Here is a 24,909-nt window from a genome sequence, read left to right on the forward strand (position 1 = left end):
CAGGAAACCAGGGCTGGGATCCGCAGCGCAAGTGGAGGAGTCTGCTCCGGCTGCAGCTGAGCCACGTACGTGCATACATGCAGAAAACCTCCCATCCCAGCTCGGCTCGGGAGAGGAGGAAGGGTGTGGACATGGTCTCATCTGGCCCCACGGGGCTGGGTGGACAGGAGCTGGCCACAGATGCTCCCTGCAGGGTGCCTGCCTTGACTTCAAACTCACACGGCAACAGTTCCTTTGCCCCAGCCACGCTGCATGGTGGGCACCTGCCAGCCAGCTCACTCCTGCCTGCCTGCCTGGCGGGTTGCACGGGGTCACAGCCCCTGCCCGGCTCCTCCCTGCTTCAGGATTGCCTGCCTAAGGCCAGACACAGCAGACTCGCCATGGACTTGGGGGTGGGGGGGTACGTGGTGGTCTTGGCAGGGGACAGCTCTGTGGTCTCGGGTATAAAGCAGTGTGGGGGGGGCACCTGAAATTTGCATGTCTCTTAGGGAAATGTCCTCGACTGACTACCCTTGGAAGAGATGAGAAAGAAGTATTGATGTGTGTGGGGACACTTCTGCCCTCGCTGGGAAGATGGATCAGATGGGGAGGTGTGGCTGGACAGGGCCAAGGGCGCCCGAGGGAATGCAGATGCTCAGGCCTGGCACTGCTGACCCTGGCAGAGGCCAAGAGAAATACCACTGGCTGACAGGAATGAGATCATGGTCCTTGTCCCTTCTGTTCTAGGGACACAGAGCTGAGATCTGTCCAGACAGGGAAGGCATTGCTTTGGGGCCCTGTCCGAGGGGTGGCCAGGCTGGGCCAGGCTGGGCTATGGCCCTACAGCTTGGTGGGCTGTGGGAGGGCCAGGTGGCCGGGCCCTGGGGGTGGTGGCAGGACCATGGGCAGTGAGTTGCTGCTCCGCTCATGCCAGCATGTGTCCAGGATGGGGTAGAGCTTGCCCTGAAAGTCGGCCTGGAACGTGTAGAGTGGCCGCAGGTCGTCAGGGCGGTCGGCGTCAAAGAAGGTGAGCTCCCCTTGCTCGTAGTGGAGGTAGAGCCCGATGCGGTGCGGGTGGCCCGACACGGGCAGCGGCACCCGTGGGCAGGCAAATGCCTCATACAGCCTACCCTCCTTCAAGCCAATCAGCCACACGCCATGCTCCGGCGACTTGCCCAGCTTGCCCTTGCGGCTGGCCGTGCCCTTGATGACGCCCAGGCGCCAGTCGCTCTTGCTGCCCACCACCACCTCCCAGTAGTGTCGGCCGCAGGAGAAGCCCCGGCTGGCCAGCACGCAGGGGCTGCAGTCGAAACCGTCAGGCTGGCTGGCACGCCGCTGGGCCAGGAGGCCGCACTGCACCACCGTGTTGCCCTTGGAGAGTTCCAGCAGTGGGTGTGCTGTAGCTGGGTCCAGCTTGAGTGACTCAGGGGCTGGGAGAGAGGTCAGAGGTCAGAGAACGGCCTGAAGCGAAGCCACAGGCAAGCCAGCAGACCTCACCAGCATGCCTCATTGCACCTGGAGCTCCAGGGTGGGCGGCAGGAACCCAAGTACTTGAGTCACCACCTGCTGCCTCCCAGGGTGCCACGAGCAGGGAGCCAGAGTGGATGCAGAGCTGGGACTTGAACCCAGGAATCTGACAGGTGTCTTGGGCAGCATCCGAACACGCACCCTTCACATCCTGCCCTGATCCCAACCGCACATGCAAAACTAGAAGTTGCATAGCCCAGCCAGGCGTGTGCCAGGAGCTTCTCTCACAGGTTCAGACATTGCACAGCTTGTCCGGGTCCCGACCAGCTCATGGCGAGGCTAAGCTGGACCCCGGCCCCATGTTCGCACCAGAGCCCCACACTCACCTCCTTCCCTCTTCTCCCTGCAATGCAGAGAGGAACTACTGGAGTCCAGGGTGGGAGTGAGGGGGGAGGGGCATCTCACCTGGCAGAACTTTCCGGAACAGCCTTTTCCAGACAGTCAGTTTGATGTCGGCCTGGTGGAGGCCGGGCTTAAAGGAGATGGGGCTGAAGGCACCGTCTATGGGCCGGGCCTGCTGCAGCTCTGTCCTGTGGGGAACAGGTCACCCCGTGGTGGTGGTGGGGGAGAGGCGTTCCAGACCCCCACAGCCCCGCCCTGCCTCACCCTGCAGCCCACCAGACAGACACTGCTCCCCACTCCCCACCCGCCACCTCCTTTTAAGGAGAGTGTCCCATAGCCACGTTTGTGGGAGTGTAGGTCTGGGACCTCCTAGAGGCGTGGCCATGACCTGGCAACTTGTCTGAAATGCAGGTTCCTGGGCCCCACCCATCAGGTTACTGGAGCCACGAGCCCTAATGTTCCCCAATCAAGCCCCACAGCCCTGCTGCCTTCCCCTGGCCCTCCTGCCTTGTGCCCCTTATCTCCCAGTCTCATACCGTATGTCCCAGTGACAAGGGTGTCTCATGGCACCCCAGAAGCCACCTGTGCCTGATCCTGCCCTGGTCCTGTCTGCTGGCCAGCTGGTCAACCACCCAGGCTCTCAGCCAGCATCCCCACACTCCGGCCATCTCTGCAGACAGCGCTCCCCGCCCATCCCCCACCCCCTCCCTGCTGTGGGGATGTGGTCTTGTAGGGTGGAGATGAGAATGCGAAGGGCTGCGGGTCACCATCTGCCTCCTGCCAGTCTGTGAGGCCCCTGAAGTTAGGGACTTGGCACGCCTCCTTAGGGCTTAGCACACGGAGCAGCAGAGGGAACCCCAAGATGAGATCTGCCAGCAGGTGGCGCCCCTCCCACGGTGGGTTACCTGGAGGCCACGGAGTGGTAGTTCTGGAAGACAGACAGGAGAGAGCGGGTCAGGGCCAAGGCCATCCAGGGCTGTGGAGAGGGGTTGGGGGGGGGCCTTGCCGCCCACTCACCCGGATGAAGTCATGATGGCTCTGATTGCCTAGCTGCTCCAGCAGGCGCTCGGCCTGCACCAGCCGCTCCTGCGTGCCCTGCGCCTGCTCCAGCTGTATGTCCAGAGAGGCCAGCAGGCCACGGGTGTGCGCCTCCACTCCCCCCAGGCAGCGAGCCTTCTCCTCATCCACCAGGTGGTGCAGCTCCTGGAACTCGCGGCGGATCACCCAGCTGAAGACATCCGACTCGTTCTATGATGGGGAGGTGGAGGGGGTCCCTGGTCACAGTGCCTCCCGGCTGTGCCCAGCTAGGGCTGGCCTGTGTCCATCCCAAACGCTGTGGGGGGCCTTCCTGACTGTGGAATGCGGGGTAGACCACATGGACAGTCACCTGCCGGGCAAGCCCTAGAGATGGCTGGCGGTGAGACCATCACATCCCCATGTGTGCCCATGATGGGGTTCATGGCATGGAGCTCCATGGCTGCCAAAAACTCCAAAAGGTCCTGGGGGAGTAGGTGTTGGCAGGAGAGGGCAGCCCGGGCTTACTACCTCCAGGTAAAGCAGCCACGGGCTGCCAAGGTCAGGCGGGCGCAGGGCGGTGTGTGTGTGTGTGTGTGTGTGTGTGTGGTGGGGGAGTCACGTTTGTACGCCGGGCTGTTTACTTCTAGGGTTCCAGTTCTGGGTTATCAGCAGGCCCAAGGACGTGGAGGACAAGGGCGAGCTTGGAGCCAGGGTGACCACTGGGTTGGATGCAGCACCCGCCCTGGAATGCTGGGAATTCTGCCTGTATCCTGTTGGGCCAGGCTGGGGCTCTGTGGGGCAGGGCAGGGGCGGGGCGGGCACTCACCACGATACGGGTGCGATTGTTGACCAGCTTGGCGACATGCTCCTCCACCTTCTTCTGTTCCTGCTTCAGATCTGAGAGCAGGGCTGCGAGCTCCTCCTGCGGGAGGTGGCCATGGCCCCATGAGCAGTCCCGGCTCCACCACGCGCAAGGCTGTTTGGATGCATCCAATGGCCACGAGGACCTACTGCCCCATGCGAATGGGGAAGGGAGGAGAGCTTCCCAGGGATGCCCAGCCCCTCCTCTGCCTCAGCACTGCCAAGATCCTTTGAGAATGTTCCACACTGGGTGTCACGGCCATTGTTGGTCACTATCGAGTAGCCAAGGCAGTGACTGCCCAGCTGAAGCCAGTGGCACCTGCACCGTGTTCAGCTAGTCACCAGTGGGTCCATGATGGTGGGAGCTGATACTGGGTGCAGGGTGATCCCCAAGGGACTGTCTCTGAGGGGGAATGGTTCTGGAATCTGTCCCCAGGCCCCCTCAAGTTCAACCTGGACTGGAGGCCCCTGCAGGCTACCCTGGTCCCCATTTGACCTGACCACACAGGTGCCAATGGGACCACTTGCGTTGTTGTCGGGCCCCATGGGCCTGGCTGGCTAGAGCTACTAGGGTACCACCATCTTGGTCTCAGGAGATTCCCACGCACAAGAGAGATGGCAAGGGGCCAGAGCCATGGGAGACCCAGAAGAGGCTCCAGGCTCCTGGCTTCGGATAGGTACAGCTGCAACCATTGCAGCCACTTGGAGAGTGAATCAATGGATGGAAGCTCTTCCTCTCTGTCTCTCCAACTATCTGTATATCTGACTTCCCAATAAAAATAAATCTTTTTTTTTAAAAGAATGATTTGCTAGATCTGGGGTCCTGGCCCACAAGTGCAAGGTTCACTGGGCACTCCCCACGTGCCAGGCATGGCAGCACAAGGCAGTATATGCGTGCCAGCAAATGTGTAGAAAATGGAAGCAAAAGACAAGCTTATCCTTTTGTACGAAAGGATTCTGAAATTTCGGTACTGTACGTCTCCTTCTTCCTAAAACAGATTTTCCATGAACTTCGGAGGACCCCCTCCTAGTGGCATGGGTGTGGAAGTAAACTCATCCTTTAATGCCTTTTACTTCCACACCAGGGTGCAGTGGAGGGAGCAGCACCAGCAGGTGGCGCCAGGGCGCTCTCCTCAAGGTGGGCTCCAGGCCGGTGGCCGTGACATCCTTCATTTTGCCACGCGGTGGCGCTACAGAGCACACGCGCCGGCTGCCCCCGCCCCGGGCAGCCACCTGCCCACTCACCTTCATGCGGCTGTAGACGGTGGAGACGGGTGTGACCCGGTGCTGCTGATGGGAGCCCAGCAGGCCACAGAGGCCGCAGATGAGCTCCTGGTCCTTCTCGCAGAAGAGGCTGAGCGGGTTGTGGTGGTGTGTGCAGACGCTGGGTTCTGGCTCCCCGTGCTGCTGCAGGGCCTCGATGACCCGGGCCAGGGAGACGTTGGGCGATGAGCTGCTGCAGTCCACCGCCTGGCGGCACACGGGACAGCGCAGCTCGGCGTCCAGGTGGCGAGACAGGGACAACAGGCAGTCCTTGCAGTACGAGTGGCCGCACTGCAGCATGAGGGGCTCCCGGAAGACCTCGAGGCAGATGGGGCACTGCAGCCGGTCCTCCAGCCGGGGCACGTTCACCTGCCAAGCCATCCACGCTGCGGGGCTGCAACATGGGCAGGTCCGTGGCCAAACCTCAGCTTGTTCTGCCCCTTCTCCAGGAGTCCCCCAACCCCAGGGGCCAACCTCCCCCCCATTTCTGCACTAACCCACTCCCCCCACCCCCAAGAAGGGGGCCTCTTTCCCCCACCTGGGAAACAGAAGGCTTCAGGGAGAAAGTGGTCATCTGGACTTGGGTGGACTTTAATGTTGCCAGTTCCACCCCAGCAGTGTGCAGAGCTGGTACTGGCCAAGCCAAAGTGACCAAGTCCTTTCCACCTGCTGCCACTTCTGAGTCACCCCAGCTGGGATACAGCTTCCCAAGTGCCACCTCCGGGGGGGGGGTCTCAAGAGTTTGCCTTGACCCTAGATCCGCTGCCACACCACCACAAGGAGTTCTGTCCCAGTACAAGTCCCTCTGTCCCCCAGTCTCCAGGACCTAAGGGAAATTTGTCCTCACCGCCCATACCTCCCCCTCCCACGCCGCACCATGCAAACTGACCGGCAGCTGAGAGAGGCAAAACACCCAGGCCAAGGTCAGGGGCAGACCAGGGCAGGACCCCAACACCCACCGCACTGCCTGGCTCCTCAGAACCCGTGGGGCCTCAGGACAGCATCACCGACGCGGCTGCCGGGTCTTGTCGTCCTCCCCCTGGGACGGCAGGGCAGACCGGGAGCTGGCAGGTACCGGGTCTCCGCCCCTCGCTTCCACCCCTGCTCAAGGTCACCCAGACTCAGGTGGAAAGTGGGTCACGTCACGTCACGGGACTGGGGAGGCAGCCTCTGCTGGGTCCGCTCTGATAACAGCGACATTCCGGTGTCGGCCTTGGCCAGGGTGGGGGTGGGGGATGGAGGGGGAGGTGGGGGCCTCCCCCACGGCCACACCTGACAGACCCAAGTGGGAGTGCACACTGCTGAGACCTGCTTGCTCTTGTTTTTGCTTTGTTTTGAATGTTTTAAAGGTGCTTTTATTAACCTAATCCTTAAAAAAAATTTTTTTTTCTATTGGAAAAGCAGATTTAAAGAGAGGAGAGACAGAAAGATCTTCCATCTGCTGGTTCACTACCCAAGTAGCTATAACGTCTAAGAGCTGAGCTGATCCGAAGCCAGGAGCCAGGAGCTTCTTCTGGGTCTCCTATGTGAAAGCAGGGTCCCAAGACTTTGGGCCATCCTCTACTTTGGGCCACAAGCAGGGAGCTGGATGGGAAGCAGAGCAGTCAGGACCTAACCAGGCTCAGAGGTGGAGGATTAGCCAATTGAGCCAATGCATTGGCCCCTAGGTACCTATTTCAATTTGTTTAATGCAGATAGAACTTGCAAAAAGTGCCACCCTCCCATCCAATTTGCTGCCCCCCCCGCCCCATGTGGATATATTGGTCTCCACTTCAGCGCCCGCTAGGCTCCCTGGGTGCCTTCCCCTAGGCACAGCCTCCAGTGAGCATGCCCATCACCCCATTCAGCCTCTGGCCACTCAGAGGCCTGCTTCCAATTTGTACATGAATTTGAACACAATCCCCCTGAAGTGCTCCCAGCAGACACCCGGCCTCCAGGGTGTTTCCAGGCATGAACTTCTTCTTGGTAACGTCTTTCAAGGCTGGGAAGTTCAATGCCAGGACTGCCAGGACACAGTAAGTGTGCGTGTGCAGTACCAGCATCCCGTAAGGATGCTGGTCCAAGTTCCCCTGCTGGGCCTGGCGCAGTGGTCTAGTGGCTAAAATCCTCACCTTGAATGTACCAGGATCCCATATGGACGCCGGTTCTAATCCTGGCAGCTCCACTTCCCATCCAGCTCCCTGCTTGTGGCCTGGGAAAGCAGTGGAAGACAGCCCAAAGCCTTGGGACCCTGCACCTGCGTGGGAGACCCAGAAAGAAGTTCCTGGCTCCTGGATTCAGATCGGAGCAGTACCGACCACTGCGGTCACTTGGGGAGTGAATCATCGGACAGAAGCTATTTCTCTCTGTCTTTCCTCCTCTCTCTCTCTCTCTCCATATATATATATATATATATATATACATCTGACTTTCCAATAAAAATAAATAAATCTTTATAAAAAAAAAGTTCCCTTGCTGCTCCACTTCCCATCCAGCTCCCTGCTTGTGGCCTGGGAAAGCAGCAGAAGACGGCCCAAAGCCTTGGGACCCTGCACCCACGTGGGAGACAGGAGCTCCTCTCCTCGGGGCTGACCCAGCTCTGACCACTGTAGCCACTTGAAGAGTGCTTGAGCAGGTGGAAGAGCTCCCTGTCTCACCTTATCTCTCTGTTGTAACTTTGCCTTTCAAATGAAAACAAATCAATGTATCTGTATATTTTTAAATAGAAATTCCATGGCAATCTGTTACAGGGTTATCAACTCTCACCAGTAAGGGTGCCAGAACTCACTGACGGGAAAGGACTGGCGGGGGACAGGTTCCAGGAGTGATCAGAGACAGAGAGTTCTAGAACACCAGACCATGGACCCACAGGCCCTGGCAGTCAGTGAGCTATTCTCTGAACCCCGGGCACAGGCCAGTTCAAAGCCTGGGGTAGGCGGGTGGGAGGCTGTTTAACTCAACTACATGCACCGAGCCGCTGCAGTGCGTCAGACAGAGGGCTGGCAAGGGCCCCGTCCTCCAGGAGTTTAGAACGTAGGGGAAGGGTCAGCGCTGCTGTCAGGCCTCAGGATCGACATAAATGTTTTGCAGGAAGTAAGCAGGGTAGGGAGCAAGGAAGGAGTGGGGAGACAGGTGTGCGAGGCACCGCTTTAGGCAGGGGCGGAGCGAAATCTTTGAGGAGCGGCAGGTTGAGCTGACACCTAAAGGTAAATGTGGAGCCAGACTTGGGAGATGCTGCAGGTGCCCAGGCCCTGAGGCTGGAAAGAGGAGAGTTCTCACTGGAGCAGGTGCGGCGCCTGCACCCAAGGTGGAGTGCCTGGGTTCAAATCCCAGCACCAGCCTCCGGCTAACACAGCCTCTGGGAGCCAGCCGTGGGGACGTCTCAACCGTTGGATCCCTGCTTCTCACCTGGGAGCCCTGGGGGGAGTTCCTGGCACCTGGCTTCAGAATTTACACCATGTGAAGTTCAGCTTATAACAAGCTTTACTGGGGGCCCAGTGCAATAGCATAGTGGCACATCTTGAACATGCCGGGTTCCCATATGGGCACTGGTTCTAATCCCGAGGACCCTGCTTCCCATTCAGCTCCCTGCTCGTGGCCTGGGAAAGCAGTGGAGAATGGCCAAAAGCCTTGGGATCCTACACCCGTATGGGAGACCTGGATGAAGTTCCTGGCTCCTGGCTTCGGACTGGCTCAGCTCCAGCGATTGTGGCTGTTTGGGGAGTGAACCATCAGACGCGACATCTTTCTCTCTCTTCTCTGTATATCTGTCTTTCCAATAAAAATAAATAAATCTTTAAAAAAAAAATAACAAGCTTTATCGGGAGCACTCCCAGGCAAGGTTCACTGGTCCAGTACAGACAGCAGGGAGTCTGCACCTGGCGAACGTGAGGGGTCGTTTTTATTAGGGGGCTGTAAAGGTGGGGTTCGGCTGACAAAGCAATGTGCCTTATATGGTGCTACAGAGTGCTACAGGTTCCTTTCGGCCTTGGTGAGTCCAAGCATCACTGCTCGGCTGAGGAGCGGCTGCATTGTCCAGGTGCGGCCTGATCACCACCTTTCTGAGCCTCCTCCTGGGCTGCCCCTTACCCACCTCACCTAGGCCTTACAATGGGCCCGGCCCGGTAGCCTAGTGGCTAAAGTCCTTACCTTGCATGTGCCAGGATCCCATATGGATGCCAGTTTGTATCCTGGCTGCTCCATTTCCCTTCCAGCTCCCTGCTTAGCACTTGGGAAAGCAGCGGGAGATAGCCCAAAGCCTTGTGCCCCCTGTAGCCATGTGGGAGACCTGGAGGAAGCTTTTGGCTTTGGTCTGGCCAGAGCTGGCCATTGCAGGCATCTGGGGAGTGAACCAGCAGATGGAAGATTTCTCTCTGCCTCTAGGTTAATGCTTCCAAAGTAAACAAACCTTTAAAAAGAAGGAAAACAAACAGCAGAGGGCTCTAGGGGGTAACTAGAAGGGACAGCCGGCAGGGACAGAGGAAACCCAGCAAGGTGGTTGGTGCCCGGGAGGACGGTCCCAAACCTTGGGACCATCGAAGGAGGGGATACCAAGAACAGCTGGGCCCTGCAGTGGGCAAGAGAAAAGACCTGGGAAACCAACAGCCTCGACCTTAACCCCCAGGGGGCAGGTGCAAGTTTTTCTGTAGATTCAACATAGTACTTCACGCCAAGTTAATAAATAATCTTTAAGAAACAAAAGAAGTTGGGCTCATTGTGGCAGCTTAGCAGTTAAAGTCCTCACCTTGCACGCACTGGGATACCATATGGGTACCGATTCTAATCCCAGCAGTCCTGCTTCCCATCCAGCCCCCTGTTTGTGTCCTGGGAAAGCAGTCGAGGATGGCCCAAAGCCTTGGGAGGGACCCTGCACCCACATGGGAGACCTGGAGGAGACGCCTGGTTCCTGGCTTCGGATGGGGCAGCTCCATGGTGGCCACTGGGGAGTGAATCATCGGATGGAAGATCTTCCTCTCTGTCTCTCCTCCTCTCTTTCCAATAAAAATGAATAAATGTTTAAGAACGTACGAAGTCCTCTCAGGATCTGGCGACTGGACATTGCCCTCGTGGCCTCAGGCTCTCCAGGCGCGGGGAAGAGGCCACCACCCTGCAGGCCTGCTGCAGCCGCCTGCCTCCCTCGCATCCGCGGCTCCAGGCCCTCCGCAGGGGCTGCTCTCCATGCGGCGGGACGTCCCGGCCTCGTCCCGGTCCCCACGAGCCCCGTGAGCGACTGCGTGGTCCCAGCGCGTGCACCAGGGCGGCGCCATGATGGCCTCCGTGTGCGTCATCACGCTCGCTCACGTGACCGCGCCCCTTCCCCCCCCCCGCGGCCCGCCCACACGTGTCCGCGGCGTCCACGGTTCCGGAGCTTTCGGTGTCGGTTGGGCGACGCCATGAGTGTCTTCACGCGGCCCCGGGACGGGATGGCCCCGTCGGGAGAGGACTGCGTGGTATGGCCGGGCTCCCCCTCCACCTGCAGCCACCGTGGGCTCTCCAGGGCCGCGTGGCGTGGACATGGTGTGTGCAGGGGAGGGCTGGGCCTCGGAGGGGCCGGTGCTCCTGGCCAGGCGAGGACACGCTGCTGTTGGGGGGCTGGGAAAAGCGGGGAAGAGGCATGCCCCAAGCCGAGTACACCCCCAGGCCCTGAGGCCTGGCTTGTGGTACCCACTCTTCTCCATCCCCCCAGTCTGTGTACCAGCGGTTAAGTCAGAGGATGCTGGACATTTCCGGGGACCGTGGCGTGCTGAAGGACGTCATCCGAGAAGGTGTCGGAGAGCTGGTGACGCCGGACGCCTCGGTGCTAGGTGAGGGCTGGGACCCCCGAAACAGGTGCGATTGCATTGCTGGGGGGGAGGGCAGAGAGAAGCCACCCCCCTACCCATTGACTCCCTCCGGCCACCCACAGTTGGATTTAAGAGGAAGCCCAGAGGCACCTTTTTCCTCCTCTTTGCCCAGTGCCAGCAGCAACAATGCATCCCCAAACCCAAGGCCAGGTATGGGAGCCACTATTGGTGAGGGAGAAAGAGGGGAGGGGCCCCTCTGTCGATTTTATCTGTATTATAATTTATTGTCTCTGTTGGGTCCTAGTCAAATATTCAGGCTACCTGGAGCACATGGACAAACCCTTTGACTCGAATTGCTTCCGGAAAACACCGCGACTCATGAAACTTGGAGAGGGTATATCTGCTAGTCAGGGGGTGGGAAGGAGGGGTGCGTGTGGCTTTCTTGGGGTGTCGTCGTGTGGAGGACGGGGCAGCAGTCCCAATGCCGTGTTCTTGGAGTTGTTTTTATTTGTTCCTTCCCTGAGACTGGGGGTCCATCAGGCAGTCACCTCCTCACTCATGTTTGCACCCACCTCCCCGAGACTTGGGGGTTTTGGGCCACAGCCCTGGCCAGGTTATCTCGGGATCTGAGGCCTGGCTGATGAAGGAAATCTTGAGAAGATAGTGTTGTGGTGGTGTGGAGGTCACAGCTGTGGTGGTGGCCAGCGACATGCCCTGCCCCCACCCTCAGGCACCCACAGGGTGGGGTCAGGCGAGAGTCAGGTGGGCCGGTAGTTAGCAGCAGCTGTGCTTGAGGAAGGCCTGGGTCAGCTGGGGAACTTTTTCTGCCCATTGGCATATTCACTTACTTACTTATTTTAAAGATTTATTTATTACAGAGAGAAGGAGAAAGAGAGAGAGAGAAAGATCCTCCATCTGTTGAGTCATTCCCCAAAACTGGAGCCAGGAGCTTCTTCTAGGTCTCCTATGTGGGTGCAGGGTCCCAAGGCTTTGGACCATCCACCACTGCTCTCCTGGCCACAGGCAGGGAGCTGGATGGGAAGTGGAGCAGCTGGGATTTGAACTGGTGCCCATATGGGGGATGCCTGCACTGCAGGCAGAGGCATAGCTTAGTATGCCATGCCACCAGTCCCACCTGCAGTTGCCTTGGCAGGGCCACACCAAATGACCTTGTAGGTCTTATAGAACTCGGGGGCTGGATAGTCCCCATTCCTAAAATAATTTCAACTGAGAGGATCAGGGGAGGCTCCTGGAAGAAGAGGCATTGGCAGTGAGCCCTGAAGATTGATGTGAAGCCCCGGGGCAAGGAGGTGGTGGAGGCTGGATGGTGGGCTGTGCTTGGGGACGCTGATGCCAGCAGGGTCCGTTGGGGACACCATCACTGGCTCAGGAGGCTTGCCGTGTGTCAGGGAGAACGGAGCTTGAGGTGGGGCACTGGAACCGCTTTCTCCATCTTCCCACAGACATCACGCTGTGGGGCATGGAGCTGGGCCTGCTGAGCATGCGCCGCGGTGAGCTGGCCCGCTTCCTGTTCACCCCAAACTATGCCTATGGGGCGCTGGGCTGCCCGCCGCTGATCCCCCCCAACAGCACCGTGCTGTTTGAGATCGAGCTGCTGGACTTCCTGGACTCCGCCGAGTCTGACAAGTTCTGTGCCTTGTCTGCTGTAAGTGCCAGGCCACGCCTGGGGTCTCCTGGCAGGGGGTGCCAAGCCATGCGGGCAGTGGGAGCTCACAGGCCCGCTTTGCTTTGTCCTTCTCACTAGAGGGCGAGCTTTGGCTTTCTACAACTGGGTTTGGTTTCTAGCAGGTGGAATGTGGGTAGCTGCTGACTGGGGTACCTATGACAGGCCATCCCAGTCTGGGACATTGGTGCCGCACCCAGGACCCCAGGGGGAAGCTGGGACAGCCTCAGGCCAACCAGGATTTGTGGTCACTATCCTTCAAGCGTAGGTCTGGCCTTGTCTCGGTGGCCTTGTGCCCTGGCCCCAGGCTTGGTGATGCCAGGAACAATTGTGGACACTGCTTGGAGGGTGGTACCCCCAGAGTAGCACACATGCTTTGGTCCCACGGCTCATGTCTGCACTGGCACCAGGACCAGAAGCCCTGTGGGGGACTAATTGGCAGCCAGGGCTGAGCTGCCTAACCACACAGACCTGGTTAGTGCTTGCTGGGGGCCCCCCGATGGCTGTGCCCACCGGGTTGGCCCAGTTTCTGCTGCAGGAAGCCTTGTGGGGGTCAGTTGCCCTGAGCGTGTGTGGCTGCAGTGTCGCCTGGCAGAGCCCGCACACACATCTGTGGGCCAGCCTGCTTTCGGGGTCCCTGGCTGGCTAGTCTGTTTTCAGGGTCCCTGGGTAGCCAGTCTTCACCTTTGTGATCCCCAGGAGCAGCAAGACCAGTTTCCACTTCAGAAGGTCCTCAAGGTGGCAGCCACCGAGCGTGAGTTTGGCAACCACCTTTTCCGCCAGAATCGCTTCTGTGATGCCAAATCGCGCTATAAACGGGTAAGTTGGGTGTTGGTGTATTAAGTGGAAACAACGCGAGAACACATTTTCTTTTCTCTGCTGTTGTGGTGGGTCCACCTCACTCTCTCTTGCCATGCCTTCAAAAAGCAAAACCCAAACCCACAACTGCTCTAGTGGATTTGGGTGAAAACTGGCAATGCGATGTGGTGTGTCGTTGGAGAGGAGATGGAGGAGAGCGCCCCCTGCAGGGTCTGAGCCAGGTTGCACTCTAGTACCCAGTGCACCTGTTGGAGTTACACCTCATGCTTGCCAGTGGCCTAGCTGTGCCTGGAGCTGTAACTAGTGCATGCTCAGGAACGTACATGGAAGACCTTCAGAACCGCAAAATCTAAAAACAGAAGGCACGGGGGCTATTATTCTTAAAGATACATTTATCTTTATTGGAAAGGTAGATTTACAGAGAGGAGAAACAAAGATCTTCTGTCTGTTGCTTCACTCCCCAAGTGGCCACAACAGCCAGAGCTGAGTCAGTCTGAAGCCAGGAGTTTCTTCAGGGTCTCCCACGCGGGAGCAGGAACCAAGGACTTTGGGCCGTCCTCCACTGCTTTCCCAGGCCACAAGCAGGGAGCTGGATGGGAAGTGGAGCAGCCGGGATTAGAACCGGTGCCCATATGGGATCCCGGTGCGTTCAAGGCGAGGATTTTAGCCACTAGGCCACTGTGCCAGGCCCAAGTAAATCTTAAGAAAAGAAAAACGTTTTGTGGAGAGGGGACCAGGGAAGGGAGGCAGTGAGAACTGGCACGTGCTTCCTTCTGAAGGCTGGCCCGCGGGTATGCTCGTTGTGGCATGTGCTGAGTGTGCGCTGGGGCGTCGCTGGTGGCCATGTGTGTGCCTTAGTCAGCCTGCCAACTTGTTGCTCTGGAAAGTGAAGTTTAGCAATGAGGAGTGTGGTCACTCCAGGCTGGGGTCCCCAGGGTGTCTGAGCTGCCGCCTAGGCCACCCCATTGCTGCTTGTAACTCGGCTCCTTCCTGGGGGGAGAGGAGTGTGGACAGCACCGAGGCTGGCAGAGTGTGGCACCAGCGCCCTTCTGACCTGCTGTGAGTCACCCTTCAGGCTGCCCGAAAGGGAGAGAAGCTTGCTGCGTCTCGATTCGGAACATTCCAGAAGTTCCCACCTCACAGTTACTTCACTTCCCCGAGAGAAACTTTCTCTATGTCTACATGCCACATGCCAGTAGCTGCGTGTGACAGTGGGCAGGGCGTGGGGAGGAAGGGAGTTGTGTACTGTGGGTGGTGTCCACCCCGAGCCAGCGCAGGCCAGGACGGTAAGGGTTTCCATCACGTCTCTGTGACTTGTCATTTGCTTCCTGGAAGAAGGTGTGTCCCACAGGAAATGCCACACAGATTCCCCACATCCTGCGTCCTTGCGCCCAGCCTGGCCCCCAGAGGCAGTCACTTTGTGGTGATGTCTGCTGTTCACTCAGGCTGGCGCTGGCAGAGGGTGGCCCCCTAGCCTGGGGTCGGCGTTCGGGGCTGTCACTGAACGAGGTGAGGCTGCTGCTCGGCCCAGCCGCCTCGGCTCTTGAGGTCCACTTCCTGCCTGGCTTTCCCCACGGTGCCAGGTGTCCGTTTGAGCACTAGTACCCCCTTTGAGTGATGGGCCCTGGGTGGGGCTCCTGCCCTGCGGCTGTCCCGAGGTGCTGGCCAGGGCTTTCCTGCCTCTGACGGCGCCCCATGCCTTTGTGGCTCTCGGCGGCCCTAAAGGACGGCGGCTGGGCTTTGCTGTTCCTTACATGTGACCTTGCTCTGCAGAGAAGCCAGGAGTTCAGTTCCTTTCCCACTAGTGTTAGGTGGTACCCTGGTGTGTGTGAGAGAGACTGTGTTCTCTTGAGTCTTCAAGGTGTCTGCTCCTTTTCTCCTCAGCTCTGGGAGCTGTCCTGGGTTCTTGTTACTTTTTCCTGTTTGTCTCTCTAACTTGACCATCAGACCTGGTGGGTGGAGCTGCACCCTGCCCGTTTCCTGCTCGTTGTCCCACTGTCCGGGAGCTTTCCTTGGCTTGTTTTTAAACCATCCCATCTAATGGGTGTTTCATTACAGTGTTTTCCAAGGCTCTGTTTTTTTTCCTTTTTTTCCCCATATTTCCTGTTTGCTTTTTTTTTTTTTTTTTGGTTATCTGTGATTGTAATTTCTAGGTTTTCTTCTCTTTGTGTCTTTTTTTTTTTTAATGTATTTTTATTGGAAAGGCAGACTTACAGAAAGAAGGAGAGAGAGGGAGAAAAATCTTCCATCCAGCGCCTACCGTGATAGCCTAATGGCTAAATCCTGGGTGGAAAGATGGAAGATCTTTCTCTATCTCCTCTCTGTAAATCTGCCTTTCCAATAAAAGTAAATAAGATCTTTTGTTAAATTTTTTTCATTTTTAATAAATAAAATATTTTTAAAATTATTGAAGAGAAAAAGGAGGGGAAGAGAGAGAGAGATCTTCTGTGTGTCAGTTCACTCCCCACGCGATCACAGTGGCCAGGGTGGGGCCAGACTGAAGCCAGGAACTTCTTCTAAGTCTCCCGCATGGTCGCAGTGACCCAAACACTTGGGGCAGTCTCTGCTGCTGTCCCAGGTTCCTTAACAGGGGGCTGAATTGGAAGTGGAACAGCCGGGACTTGAACTGGAAACCCATGTGGGATGCCAGCATAGCAGGTGGCGGCTATCTGCACGACACCACCACCCTAGCCCCGTGTTTTGAATCTGGTCCTTTTGGGTTGAACCTGGGAGCCCCCTTGTGTTGTGGATGAGGATGCCGGGGCCAGATGTGTGCTCAGGAGGGCTGTTCTTTCTGCCGGCAGTCCCCGCGCTGTCTGTGCTTTCCTCGGCTGTGTGCTTTCAGCAGCAGTGTATAATTTGCCATGTACAATATTGTGATTCTGTGACGTGTGTTGCTTTATTAATTTTGTGTGTGTGTGTGTCATTATTTTTGGATGGTCTGTTTAATAGAGGTGTTGTTTCCTTTTGGGGTTGCTCATCACTAGAGCACTGAACTAGAACAGCGTTCACAAGCTGCAGTCCTCCTGCGGGTGTTTCTTCAGTGGTGTGGGTCCACGGGCTGGCTGTTGGGACATGTGAGGTGTGTCCCCTGCAGGCCCCGTGTCTTCTCCACTCCCCGCACCCCCCAGGCCCTGCTGCTCCTGCACCGCCGGGCCGCCACCCCGGAGGAACGCCCCCTGGTGGAGGCCGCCAAGCTCCTCGTCCTCCTCAACCTGTGCTTTACATACCTGAAGCTGGAGCGGCCGGCCCCGGCCCTGTGCTACGGCAAGCAGGCACTGGTCATCGACCAGAGGAACCCCAAGGCCCTCTTCAGGTGTGGACAGGTGAGCCAAAGGAGGGCACCGGAGGTCGCCTCTCCCGGGAGTGCTTCTATCCCTGAGCTTTCCTGGGTGCTGGGGACTCCCCAAGACCAAGGCAAGGTCTAGAGTGTGCAGACGGCTGAGCGTGGGCTAGAGGGGTGGCGGCAGGCCCTGCGAGGGTGCTCTCAGCATCAGCCTCCCATGACAGGCCTGCCTCCTCATGACCGAATACGAGAAGGCCCGGGACTTTCTGGTGCGAGCCCAGAAGGAGCAGCCCTTCAACCACGACATCAACAATGAGCTGAAGAAGCTGGCCAGGTGAGAGGGTGGCCGTGAGGCTCCCCGCCCACTGTCCTCCCTCCCCAGCCCTGCGGGGACGTGTCCCCAGAGGGGTGGGCAGAACCCGCCGTCAACAGGAGCTTGTTCTTCAGGGGGCCTCCCAGCATGGCACGGGCCTTCCAGGTGGCATTCCTGCCTGTAGGTGACTGTCACACATGTGGCAAGGTGCTATGTCTTGTCGTTTTGCGATGGTTCCAAGTTCAGTGTTATCATAGGGAAGGCTTTGAAAATGGCTTGAGGCCAAGTCGGAGTCTCCCACAAGCCCGGCCCTTGCAGGCTGAGCCGCGGCATTCAGGGACGTTTCAGTCAATTTCTTTTCCTGGTGGCTGAGAACTTGAGTGCGGGGAAAGCCAGCATGGTGGTCTGGGCCAAGGTGTTTGGATCTCCTGCCCTACTCCGTGTCTTCTGTAGTTTTCCAGCAGTTTATTTCCTCGGAAGCCTACATTTGGAGATTTGACCATTGCTTAGTAAGACAATCCCAAGAGAGGCGGAAGCCACCAAGCAAGCGTGGGGCGCACACGGGCTCGGCCTTGACATTGCCGCCAACTTCAGACGGGCTTTTTGTCCCTGTCCCTCTCCCCTCAATGTCACTGCCTCGTCACCAGGTGTCGCCTCCCTCACACGGCCCTTCCCTGATGGGTGTGCTTCTGTCCGCAGCCACTACAAGGACTACACGGATAGAGAGCGAGAAATGTGTCACCGGATGTTCTCGTCTTGTGACTCCGACTTGTGAAGGTAGAAACTGGAGTGGGTGGGGGCTTTGCACGCATTGAGGGTGGAGCCCCGGGCCCTCAAGGCAGAAGGGGAGGTGGCAGGTGCGCACGCTGGCCAGAGGCCCCCCTTTGGAAACAACACGCAGGCTTGGTGGTTACGTTCATGGGTTTGGGGACTTGGGCTTTGCACTTGGAAAACACCATAAGCGATTTTATGGGTGCTTGACTATGAACTCTGCTCGTGTAGCTTGGAATGTGAGAACCCCACTTGTGGGCTTTGCCGTGACGGTGTGGCTGTGTGACCGTGTGGAGGTGAAGTCTGGCTTTCCTTCATCCAGAGTCCCCGGTAGGGCTGGGCCAGCAGAGGGCAGCACCTGGGACGTGTGTGAGAGCGGCTCTGATGTGCTAAAGCACCTGTCTCAGACACCTGCCTAGCGGGGCAGGTAAGGAGGACCAAGCCAACAGCTGTGGAGCGGGGCGGGCGAGCGGCCTCTCCTTTGCCGTGGCCTGCATCTTCTGTGTCTCCTGTGCCAAGGGGACTGCAGGCGGCAGCCAGGCCAAGTCTGTTGATCCCCATGTTCGCGCAGCCCATCTGCCTGTCAGGTGCACAACCCATCAGTGTTTGTTTCCAGAGCAACTCATTTGTTAGCCAAGGGCTCTCTGCTGGGCTTGTGGTGCTGTCCCAGAGGGAACGGGGTGGGGCCGCAAGGCCTGCTGGGTGAGGTGCAGTACAGCTCTCTCCAGGTCTGGGGCCACAGGCCTCTTCTGGGTCTGCCAAACTTCCTGCCCTTTCTGTGCCTGGAGCTGTGAAAGTTGGTGACTTTTAGTCTTTCCCCATTGATCTGTATGGCTCCTGGCTGTCTATGAGCGGTGACAGCCTTGGGGTCCACAATGGCCTTGGTAGTCACATTCCTGCTGCTGGCCCGAGCATCCTAGTGACAAACCAAGACATACCTAGGTGGCCCCTGAGTGTGGAAATGACCCGAGGTGCCTGGTGAGGGAGCAGGGAGATGCTTAAGCCATGAGCATTTCATGTGCCAGGTGGTTTTGAATGGCTTTGTGGGGTCAAACGTCCTTATGCTGCCAGCTACCCACAGTCACTGTCAGTCGCATCTCCTTTTCACAGATGCGTGGCCCATGGGTTGCACCTTGCCCTGGGTAACATGGCTGCACAGTGACAAGGCTGGGGCTCAGAACCGCCAGTCGGCCGGCAGCCCCCACGTAAAAGGCAGAGGACAGCAGAAAAGCGAGTGTAGCTGCTGGCTGCTCTGAGAGGCTCCCGTGTGCCTGGACAGTGTGTGGACGCTGCTGGCTGCTGCCACTCTGGAACCTCGGCTGCTGGCTGACCTGCTGCTGTGCTGAGACGCAACCCTGCTTCTCTCCCTCACACCCCTGGAGTGACCAGCTCGTGTTCCTGCCCCATAACCCACACTTGGTGCCTGCCACACTTGGGTTTTTCTAAAAATTTCCAGTTAACTTTTTTGTTCCTTGAACCATTTGCCCTGGTTGCAACCTTATTGAGTTTTGCACCCTGTGGTACTGTAGGGTCTGCAGTGCCCCCTCTTGCTGCCCGGCTCCCCGTGGAGCTCCCCGGGCCAGCTGCTGGCCTGCCTGTGCTCTTGGGTGGATCTCCTGCTTCCTAGTCACCTTTTCTTGATTTACTTCCTCATTCTGATATTTTTCAAGTGATGTCCAAAAGCTGATTTACAGGACATACATGATTTGAGTCCTTTACATGTTCATAAGTGACATTTATTAAGGCTTCACAATGGATTCAAAGGCTAGGCCTGAAGGGCCAGCACTGTGGTAAGCTGCTGCTTGCAGTGTTGGCATCCCATATACCCGTACAGGTACTGGTTCAAATCCCAGCTGCTCTACTTTGGCCCCAGGTCCCTGTTTGCATGTTTGGGGAGGCAGCAGAAGATGGCCCACATCCTTGGGTCCCCTGTGGCCGTGTGGAAGACCACGATGGAGTTTCAGCCTGTCCTGGCCTGGACCAGTCCCAGCTCCAGCTGTTGTAGCTATTTTTATTGGCAAGCCAGATTTACAGAGGAGAGACAGACAATGATCTTGTATCCTCGAATTCACTCCCCAAGTGTCTGAATCAGTCAGAGCTGATCTGATCCAAAGCCAGGAGCCAGGAGCTCCTTCCGGGTCTCCTATGTGGATGCAGGGTCCCAAGGCTTTGGGACGTCCTCTGACACTTTGCCAGGCCACAAGCAGGGAGCTGGGAGGGAAGTGGAGAGACTGGGACGTGAACCTGCACTCAGCGGGAGGCCTCAGCCTGTGGAGCTCCCACAGCAGCCCCTGTTGCAGCAGATAGAAGATCCCTGTCTCGCCCCCCTCTCTTTTTGTAACTCTGTCTTTCAAATACATAATGACTGTATTCCTGGGAGTAGATTTGGAATGAGAAGAAACTGCCCCTGCAGAGGTGGGTAATCCGCCCGCACCCCTCCTTCGGTTCTCTCCCCTCTGTGGAATGTCCCTCCCACCGCCCTTCCCCTGCTCAGTATCTGGCTGGCCCCAGTGCCCCCCAGGCCGAAGCCGCCAGTCCACCCTGTCGGCCCCCTTGTCCTCACCTGCACGTGTGGGTCCAAGGCTGAGGGCAGAGTCGGCAGGGAGATAGTTCCGGACAAAGGTTGTTTTCTATCTGGAACCTTTGAGCATCTCTTTGATCTTGGTTCATCTAAAGCTCCCTGCCCCGCCCGCGTCCAGGCACGCCCAGGGCCCAGGCCCTTGAGGCAGCCCGGCACCTGTAGATTCCTGGTGCTGTTTGTCCAGCCGCGCCTATCTGCCACCTGTTCTTGCCCTGAGCTGCACATCAGCATCCCCAGTGTCCTCTTTGTTTTCCTGTGGCCTTCAAGTGTCCTCGCTGCCCTCCCTCCCCTACTCCCCGGGGAGCAGCCATCTTCCCACTGCTGTTGCTGTCCCAGCAAGCAGGTGTTTGATCCTAAGACTGGGTCCCCTTCCTTGGGGTGTTCATCTTCATCTCCTCCCCGCCTGTGGCTTAAGGAAAGTCCTGGACTCCCACCAGCTCTGGAAGCACAGTCAGGTTCTTGCCGCTTCCAGCACTGGTCTTGGGAGTCCTTTGTGGGTGACAGGGGCAATGAGGTGAACCAGGCCCACCAGGAGAACAGAGGGACTCACGTGAGGCCCTGCCTGCCCACCAGCCTCTCCCCATCTGTTGGACAGTCACCCCTGCTGTGTGTGTTCCTCTGTCCCTGGACCGTTGGGATGGCCGGAAACTGCCCTCATCCATTCCTCCAGGCACAACTCCACCCCACAGGGTGCATGTAGCCCCGGGAGCACCAGCGTAGCCCAACTTCCCAGCTCCGGTTCCAGCTGCCTCCCTTGTGTGCCCTGGGGACAGCCTGAGTCTGTGGGTCTCCCCCTGCTGCCTGGGTGGAGGACCTGGGTCGTGCGGTGGCTCTCTGGCTTTGGCCTGTTCCAGCCCCAGCAGCTGCAGGCATGTGGGGAGTGAGCCAGCAGCTGGCAGAAATGGCTTATTGTGTGTCCGTTATCATGAGAGCACCTTGGCCATGAAGGATGCTGGTGAGATGGTCATCACCAAGGTGCCCGCGTCTTCTGCCAGCTTTCACCGGATTGGTGTTTGTAGGAGGATGTGCGCCAGTCCCTGTGCTCGTTGCAGCTGCCCGGGTTTTTGTTTTGGTTTGCACCTCAACTGCGCGAGACAGTACAAACCAGGCAGGAGTGCGCACGTGCAGCCCTTACCTACCTGTCTGGTGCCACGATGCCACAGGGCACGATGCAGTTCCCTCTGCATTGCGTGTTACGTTGTATCCGAGGAGGCATGTCTTCTTACCTTTCTTTCCCCTCTTCTCTCCCTTCCATGCTGGAGAGAAGCCGGAGGCCCAGGGAGGGAGCCCCTGGTGGCCTGCCACTAGTTTGAAGGCAGCTGTCAGCACCACAGGCAGTGGAAGCCCCCCTGTGGGTCCTCTGTCCCCGTGTATCCGGGAAAGGGCGCCCCTCGCGGTGCCTGACTGGCACTGCAGAGACTGCCCTTGGCTGTGACACTGTGCCACAGGCTGTGTTGGCACAGCAGCCTCCCCATGTAAGGCAATGGAGCATGTGAGCACTTGCTGCTTTGGACTGTGTCTCCCTCCCGCTTTCTGCCAACCCCCTCTTCCCAACCCCCCCCCCCCAGGGCAGGCAGCGTCCCTCAATCTGTGGCTCCATGCTGATCCTGATCTTGGGGTCTCCGCTTTGGCGTTCCACAAGCCGGAGCCTTGGGAGTTGTGGTGTCCTGGGGCCTCTGAGCAGCTTGCCGGGGGCTCGGGTGTCGCTGAGGTCACCCCTTTGTTGTGGACTATAAATAGCCCCCCACACCAGCAGGCAGCACTTGCTGTGGGCCTGGGTTTCCGTGACCCCCTCACCTCTGCCCACATCCTGTCCTGGCAGCTGTGGGCAGTGGGCCCTGCTGCCTAGTGTGGACTTGGCTTCCAGAAAGTTGGCATTCCCCCTCCTCCCATCGTGAAAATGAGCGCTATGAGTGTGGGGGTGCAGGCGTCTTTTGGCGTTCCTAGGTGTGTGTGTGTGTGTGTGCAGGGGGGAATCTGGGAAATATGGCCTGGCCCTAGCGACGCCTGTGGGTGGAGCAGTCTCATGACTTTGCGTAGCCTCCCTGCAGACCATTGGGCGCTGGCTGGGTCCATTTGGAATTGAGGACTCAGAGGCTACACCCCACTGCCCAGCCTGTGCCAGCCATCCTCCCCAGGAATTTGGAGACTAGCAGACCAGGTCGGAGAGTGTGGGAGGAGACTCTGCTAGCCTGCAGCTGCTGTGGTCTGTCACCTTAGCTGCTCTCCTGTCTCCAGGGCAGTCACAGACCCAGGATGGTCCCTAGATGGGCTGGCGTGAGCTGGGGAGGGTCAGGAAGTCACAGGAAAGTTTCTGATGGGCAAAGGGAGTGAAGGATTGTGAGCAGAAACCCTCTTCAAGCAGGGATGGGGTGCGGAGGCATCCACTGCTGTGACCTCACCATGGAGGCGGGCAGATGAGCAGCCTTTGGGTACACCATGCTACCGGCCCCCGGATGCTACAGACTTCACTTACTGTCACAACTTACATATGCGCATGCAGGGTCAACCGGGAAACGCACACATGCAATACACATGCGCTCAAATGGCGTTTCCATCCGCTGCTCTGCTGCCCAGATGCCTGCTGCAGCCAGGGCTGGGCCAGGACAGAACTGGGAGCTGGGACTCAATCCAGTCCTTCCTCTTGGGGCAGAAACACAAGTATTTGGGAACTGACCAGTCAGTCATGCCTCTGGAGGAAGGGAGCCAGTTGGTCTGTGAATCCCCACCTCGAGGTGCACTGCATCTTGAGGAGGGAGCCCTGGCTTTTCTCAGCGCTTCCCAAGAATCATGGGAGCTCTAGGAGCTTCCAGAAGCCTCTCCCTGGGATGCTGTTGTGCCTGCCTTCTGTGGTGGGGAAGCACGGCTGGCAACCGTGGGAATAGCATGGCCTGGCCTGCCCCATCCCCCGCGCTTTGTCCTCTAGCTTCCGGCTCAGGCGTGCCATCTGTCCCAGGCCCTGCAGCCTCCAGGCCTGGTCCCAGGATGACATCAACTCTGATCTTGTCTGTTGTATTTTCACACTCGTCTTTGATTACTGCCCGTCATTGTGTGTGATTGTCCTGGACACCTGATCCTGTCAGCCCCCAGAGCTTGGGTTTCAGTGCGTGGTGCAAGGATGCTCTGCCGGGACTGCCTGTGGGTCCTGGCCTCCCATTGTCCTCGGAGGCCCCTGGGCACCCAGCTTGGGAGCTTTTATCTCTTACTTTGCACCTCGGTGGGCTCTGGGTGCTGCTGGGCTTTCTCAATAGAAAATGAGCTTGTCCTGGTGCCATCTCTCCTAGCTCAAATGTCCCTGCCAGCCTGGGTCCGTGCACCCAGCACGTCTGAAATTGTCTCATGGAACGCAGGCTGGACAGAGGAAGTACTGCTTTTCTCTGCTGGGCACGTTGGCCAGTGCCCAGCCTCACACTGGCCTGTCCTTCTAGCCACCCTCCTCCACCTCACTGCAAATGCTTACATGTAAATGCACAATCAAATCAGAATTCATGGAAAAGGGAGAGCTGCCCAGTGTCCCCAGCCTGCTCAGTGGAGGTCACGGCCATTGCTGGCTCAGGGCGGCCTTCCCTGAGGGTCATGGGTGTCATCGTCATCACAGAGGCAATTGGACATTCTGTACCCATATTTTTTTTTCCTGCATTTTGGGTGTTTTTTAAGCATACGAAGCAAGACCACACCCTCAGCAGGGGGAGTTCGGCCCTCCTGCATGCCGTGTTTCTGGGAGTGGTTAGCAGGTACCCAGAAGGGAGCACTGTGAGCCCCCACCCGAGCTTCCCGTGTCGGCTTTGAGGGGAGTCATGTGGCCGACGTTTGCAGGGCCAAGCACACACCACTGCTTTGCTGATTGCTGTGCTAGATGGAGATGGCAGCCCCTTGGGGCACATCTGAGCAGTCGCACCTGAGCGTTCTCTAGAGCCTGGGCTGGGGTGAGGGGGTGGCACTGCATCCTGGCCTCTGGAGCAAGGTCTGCTTTGGGGCCTGAGCCTCTCCTGGGCTGGGGGAGTCGGCCAGGCATCTCCTCAGGTGTTGCCTGTTTGTAAGCAAAGCTCTCGTGGCCAGTGTTCTGATGGCTGTGTCAGTCGGCTCTGTTGGTCGCTTCAGTTGCTCCCCCCAAACCCACCGTGCCACCTGGTCCTCCCCAACCTCTGAGGGGAGCAGAAGCCCCCAGCCCAGGGCGCCTGGGAGCCACTGTGCTCGCTTTAACGTGACCGTGTCCCTGCTGCTCTGGTGGGGTGCTCAGGTGTGGGCCAGTCTGTGGTCCTGGCTCTGGCTGGCCCCGGTCACCTGGGCGCAGTGGAGGCTGCTTGTCCTCTTGGGAAAGCTGATGAGATGTGGTGTGGCAGCGGAGAGGCCTCCCCGCAGTGGGTGGGAGGCGGGTGCCCCGCAGAAACCGCTGTGTGTGGTGTTCAAGTCGTGTCCGCAGACAGCCAGCCTTTCATACTGTGTCTGTGAACCTGCCGGCAGGCTGTGTGTCCCTGTGGAGTCCGAGGTCTGAGAGTGCAGCCACAGGGCCCGCCAGTGCCACCGCGGGGACCGCTGGTGCCTTGATGCCCCGGGAATTGAACACCGTGTGTGTGTGTGTGTGTGTGTGTGTGTGTGTGTGTGTGTGTGTGTGTGTGTGTGTGTCTCCTTAACCCTTAACCCTCCTTAACACCTTCCTGTCTCCTTCCGTCTGATGCCCTCTGACTTTGATTTTTCTTGTTA

General features: G+C 58.2%; 2 protein-coding genes across 2 annotated transcripts; one reads left to right on the plus strand and one right to left on the minus strand.

Moving 5' to 3' along the window:
• Positions 1-808: 808 nt before the first annotated feature.
• Positions 809-5,374, minus strand: LOC121168000 (E3 ubiquitin-protein ligase TRIM50). Its single transcript, XM_040997753.1, has 6 exons — positions 4,972-5,374; positions 3,692-3,787; positions 2,866-3,096; positions 2,754-2,776; positions 1,912-2,036; positions 809-1,409 (listed from the first exon to the last, which is right to left on the minus strand). Exons 1-6 carry the CDS (start codon positions 5,368-5,370, stop codon positions 820-822), a joined length of 1,464 nt encoding a protein of 487 aa, XP_040853687.1. The 5' UTR covers positions 5,371-5,374; the 3' UTR covers positions 809-819.
• A 4,987-nt stretch (positions 5,375-10,361) lies between these two features.
• LOC121168007 (inactive peptidyl-prolyl cis-trans isomerase FKBP6) lies at positions 10,362-17,628 on the plus strand. Its single transcript, XM_040997764.1, has 8 exons — positions 10,362-10,418; positions 10,655-10,772; positions 11,056-11,145; positions 12,215-12,417; positions 13,135-13,254; positions 16,386-16,580; positions 16,765-16,874; positions 17,553-17,628. Exons 1-8 carry the CDS (start codon positions 10,362-10,364, stop codon positions 17,626-17,628), a joined length of 969 nt encoding a protein of 322 aa, XP_040853698.1.
• Positions 17,629-24,909: the final 7,281 nt, after the last annotated feature.

Source organism: Ochotona curzoniae, unplaced genomic scaffold (assembly GCF_017591425.1).
Source record: "Ochotona curzoniae isolate NIBS_2020 unplaced genomic scaffold, NIBS_Ocur_1.0 patch437, whole genome shotgun sequence".
NCBI classification, from domain to species: Eukaryota; Metazoa; Chordata; class Mammalia; order Lagomorpha; family Ochotonidae; genus Ochotona; species Ochotona curzoniae.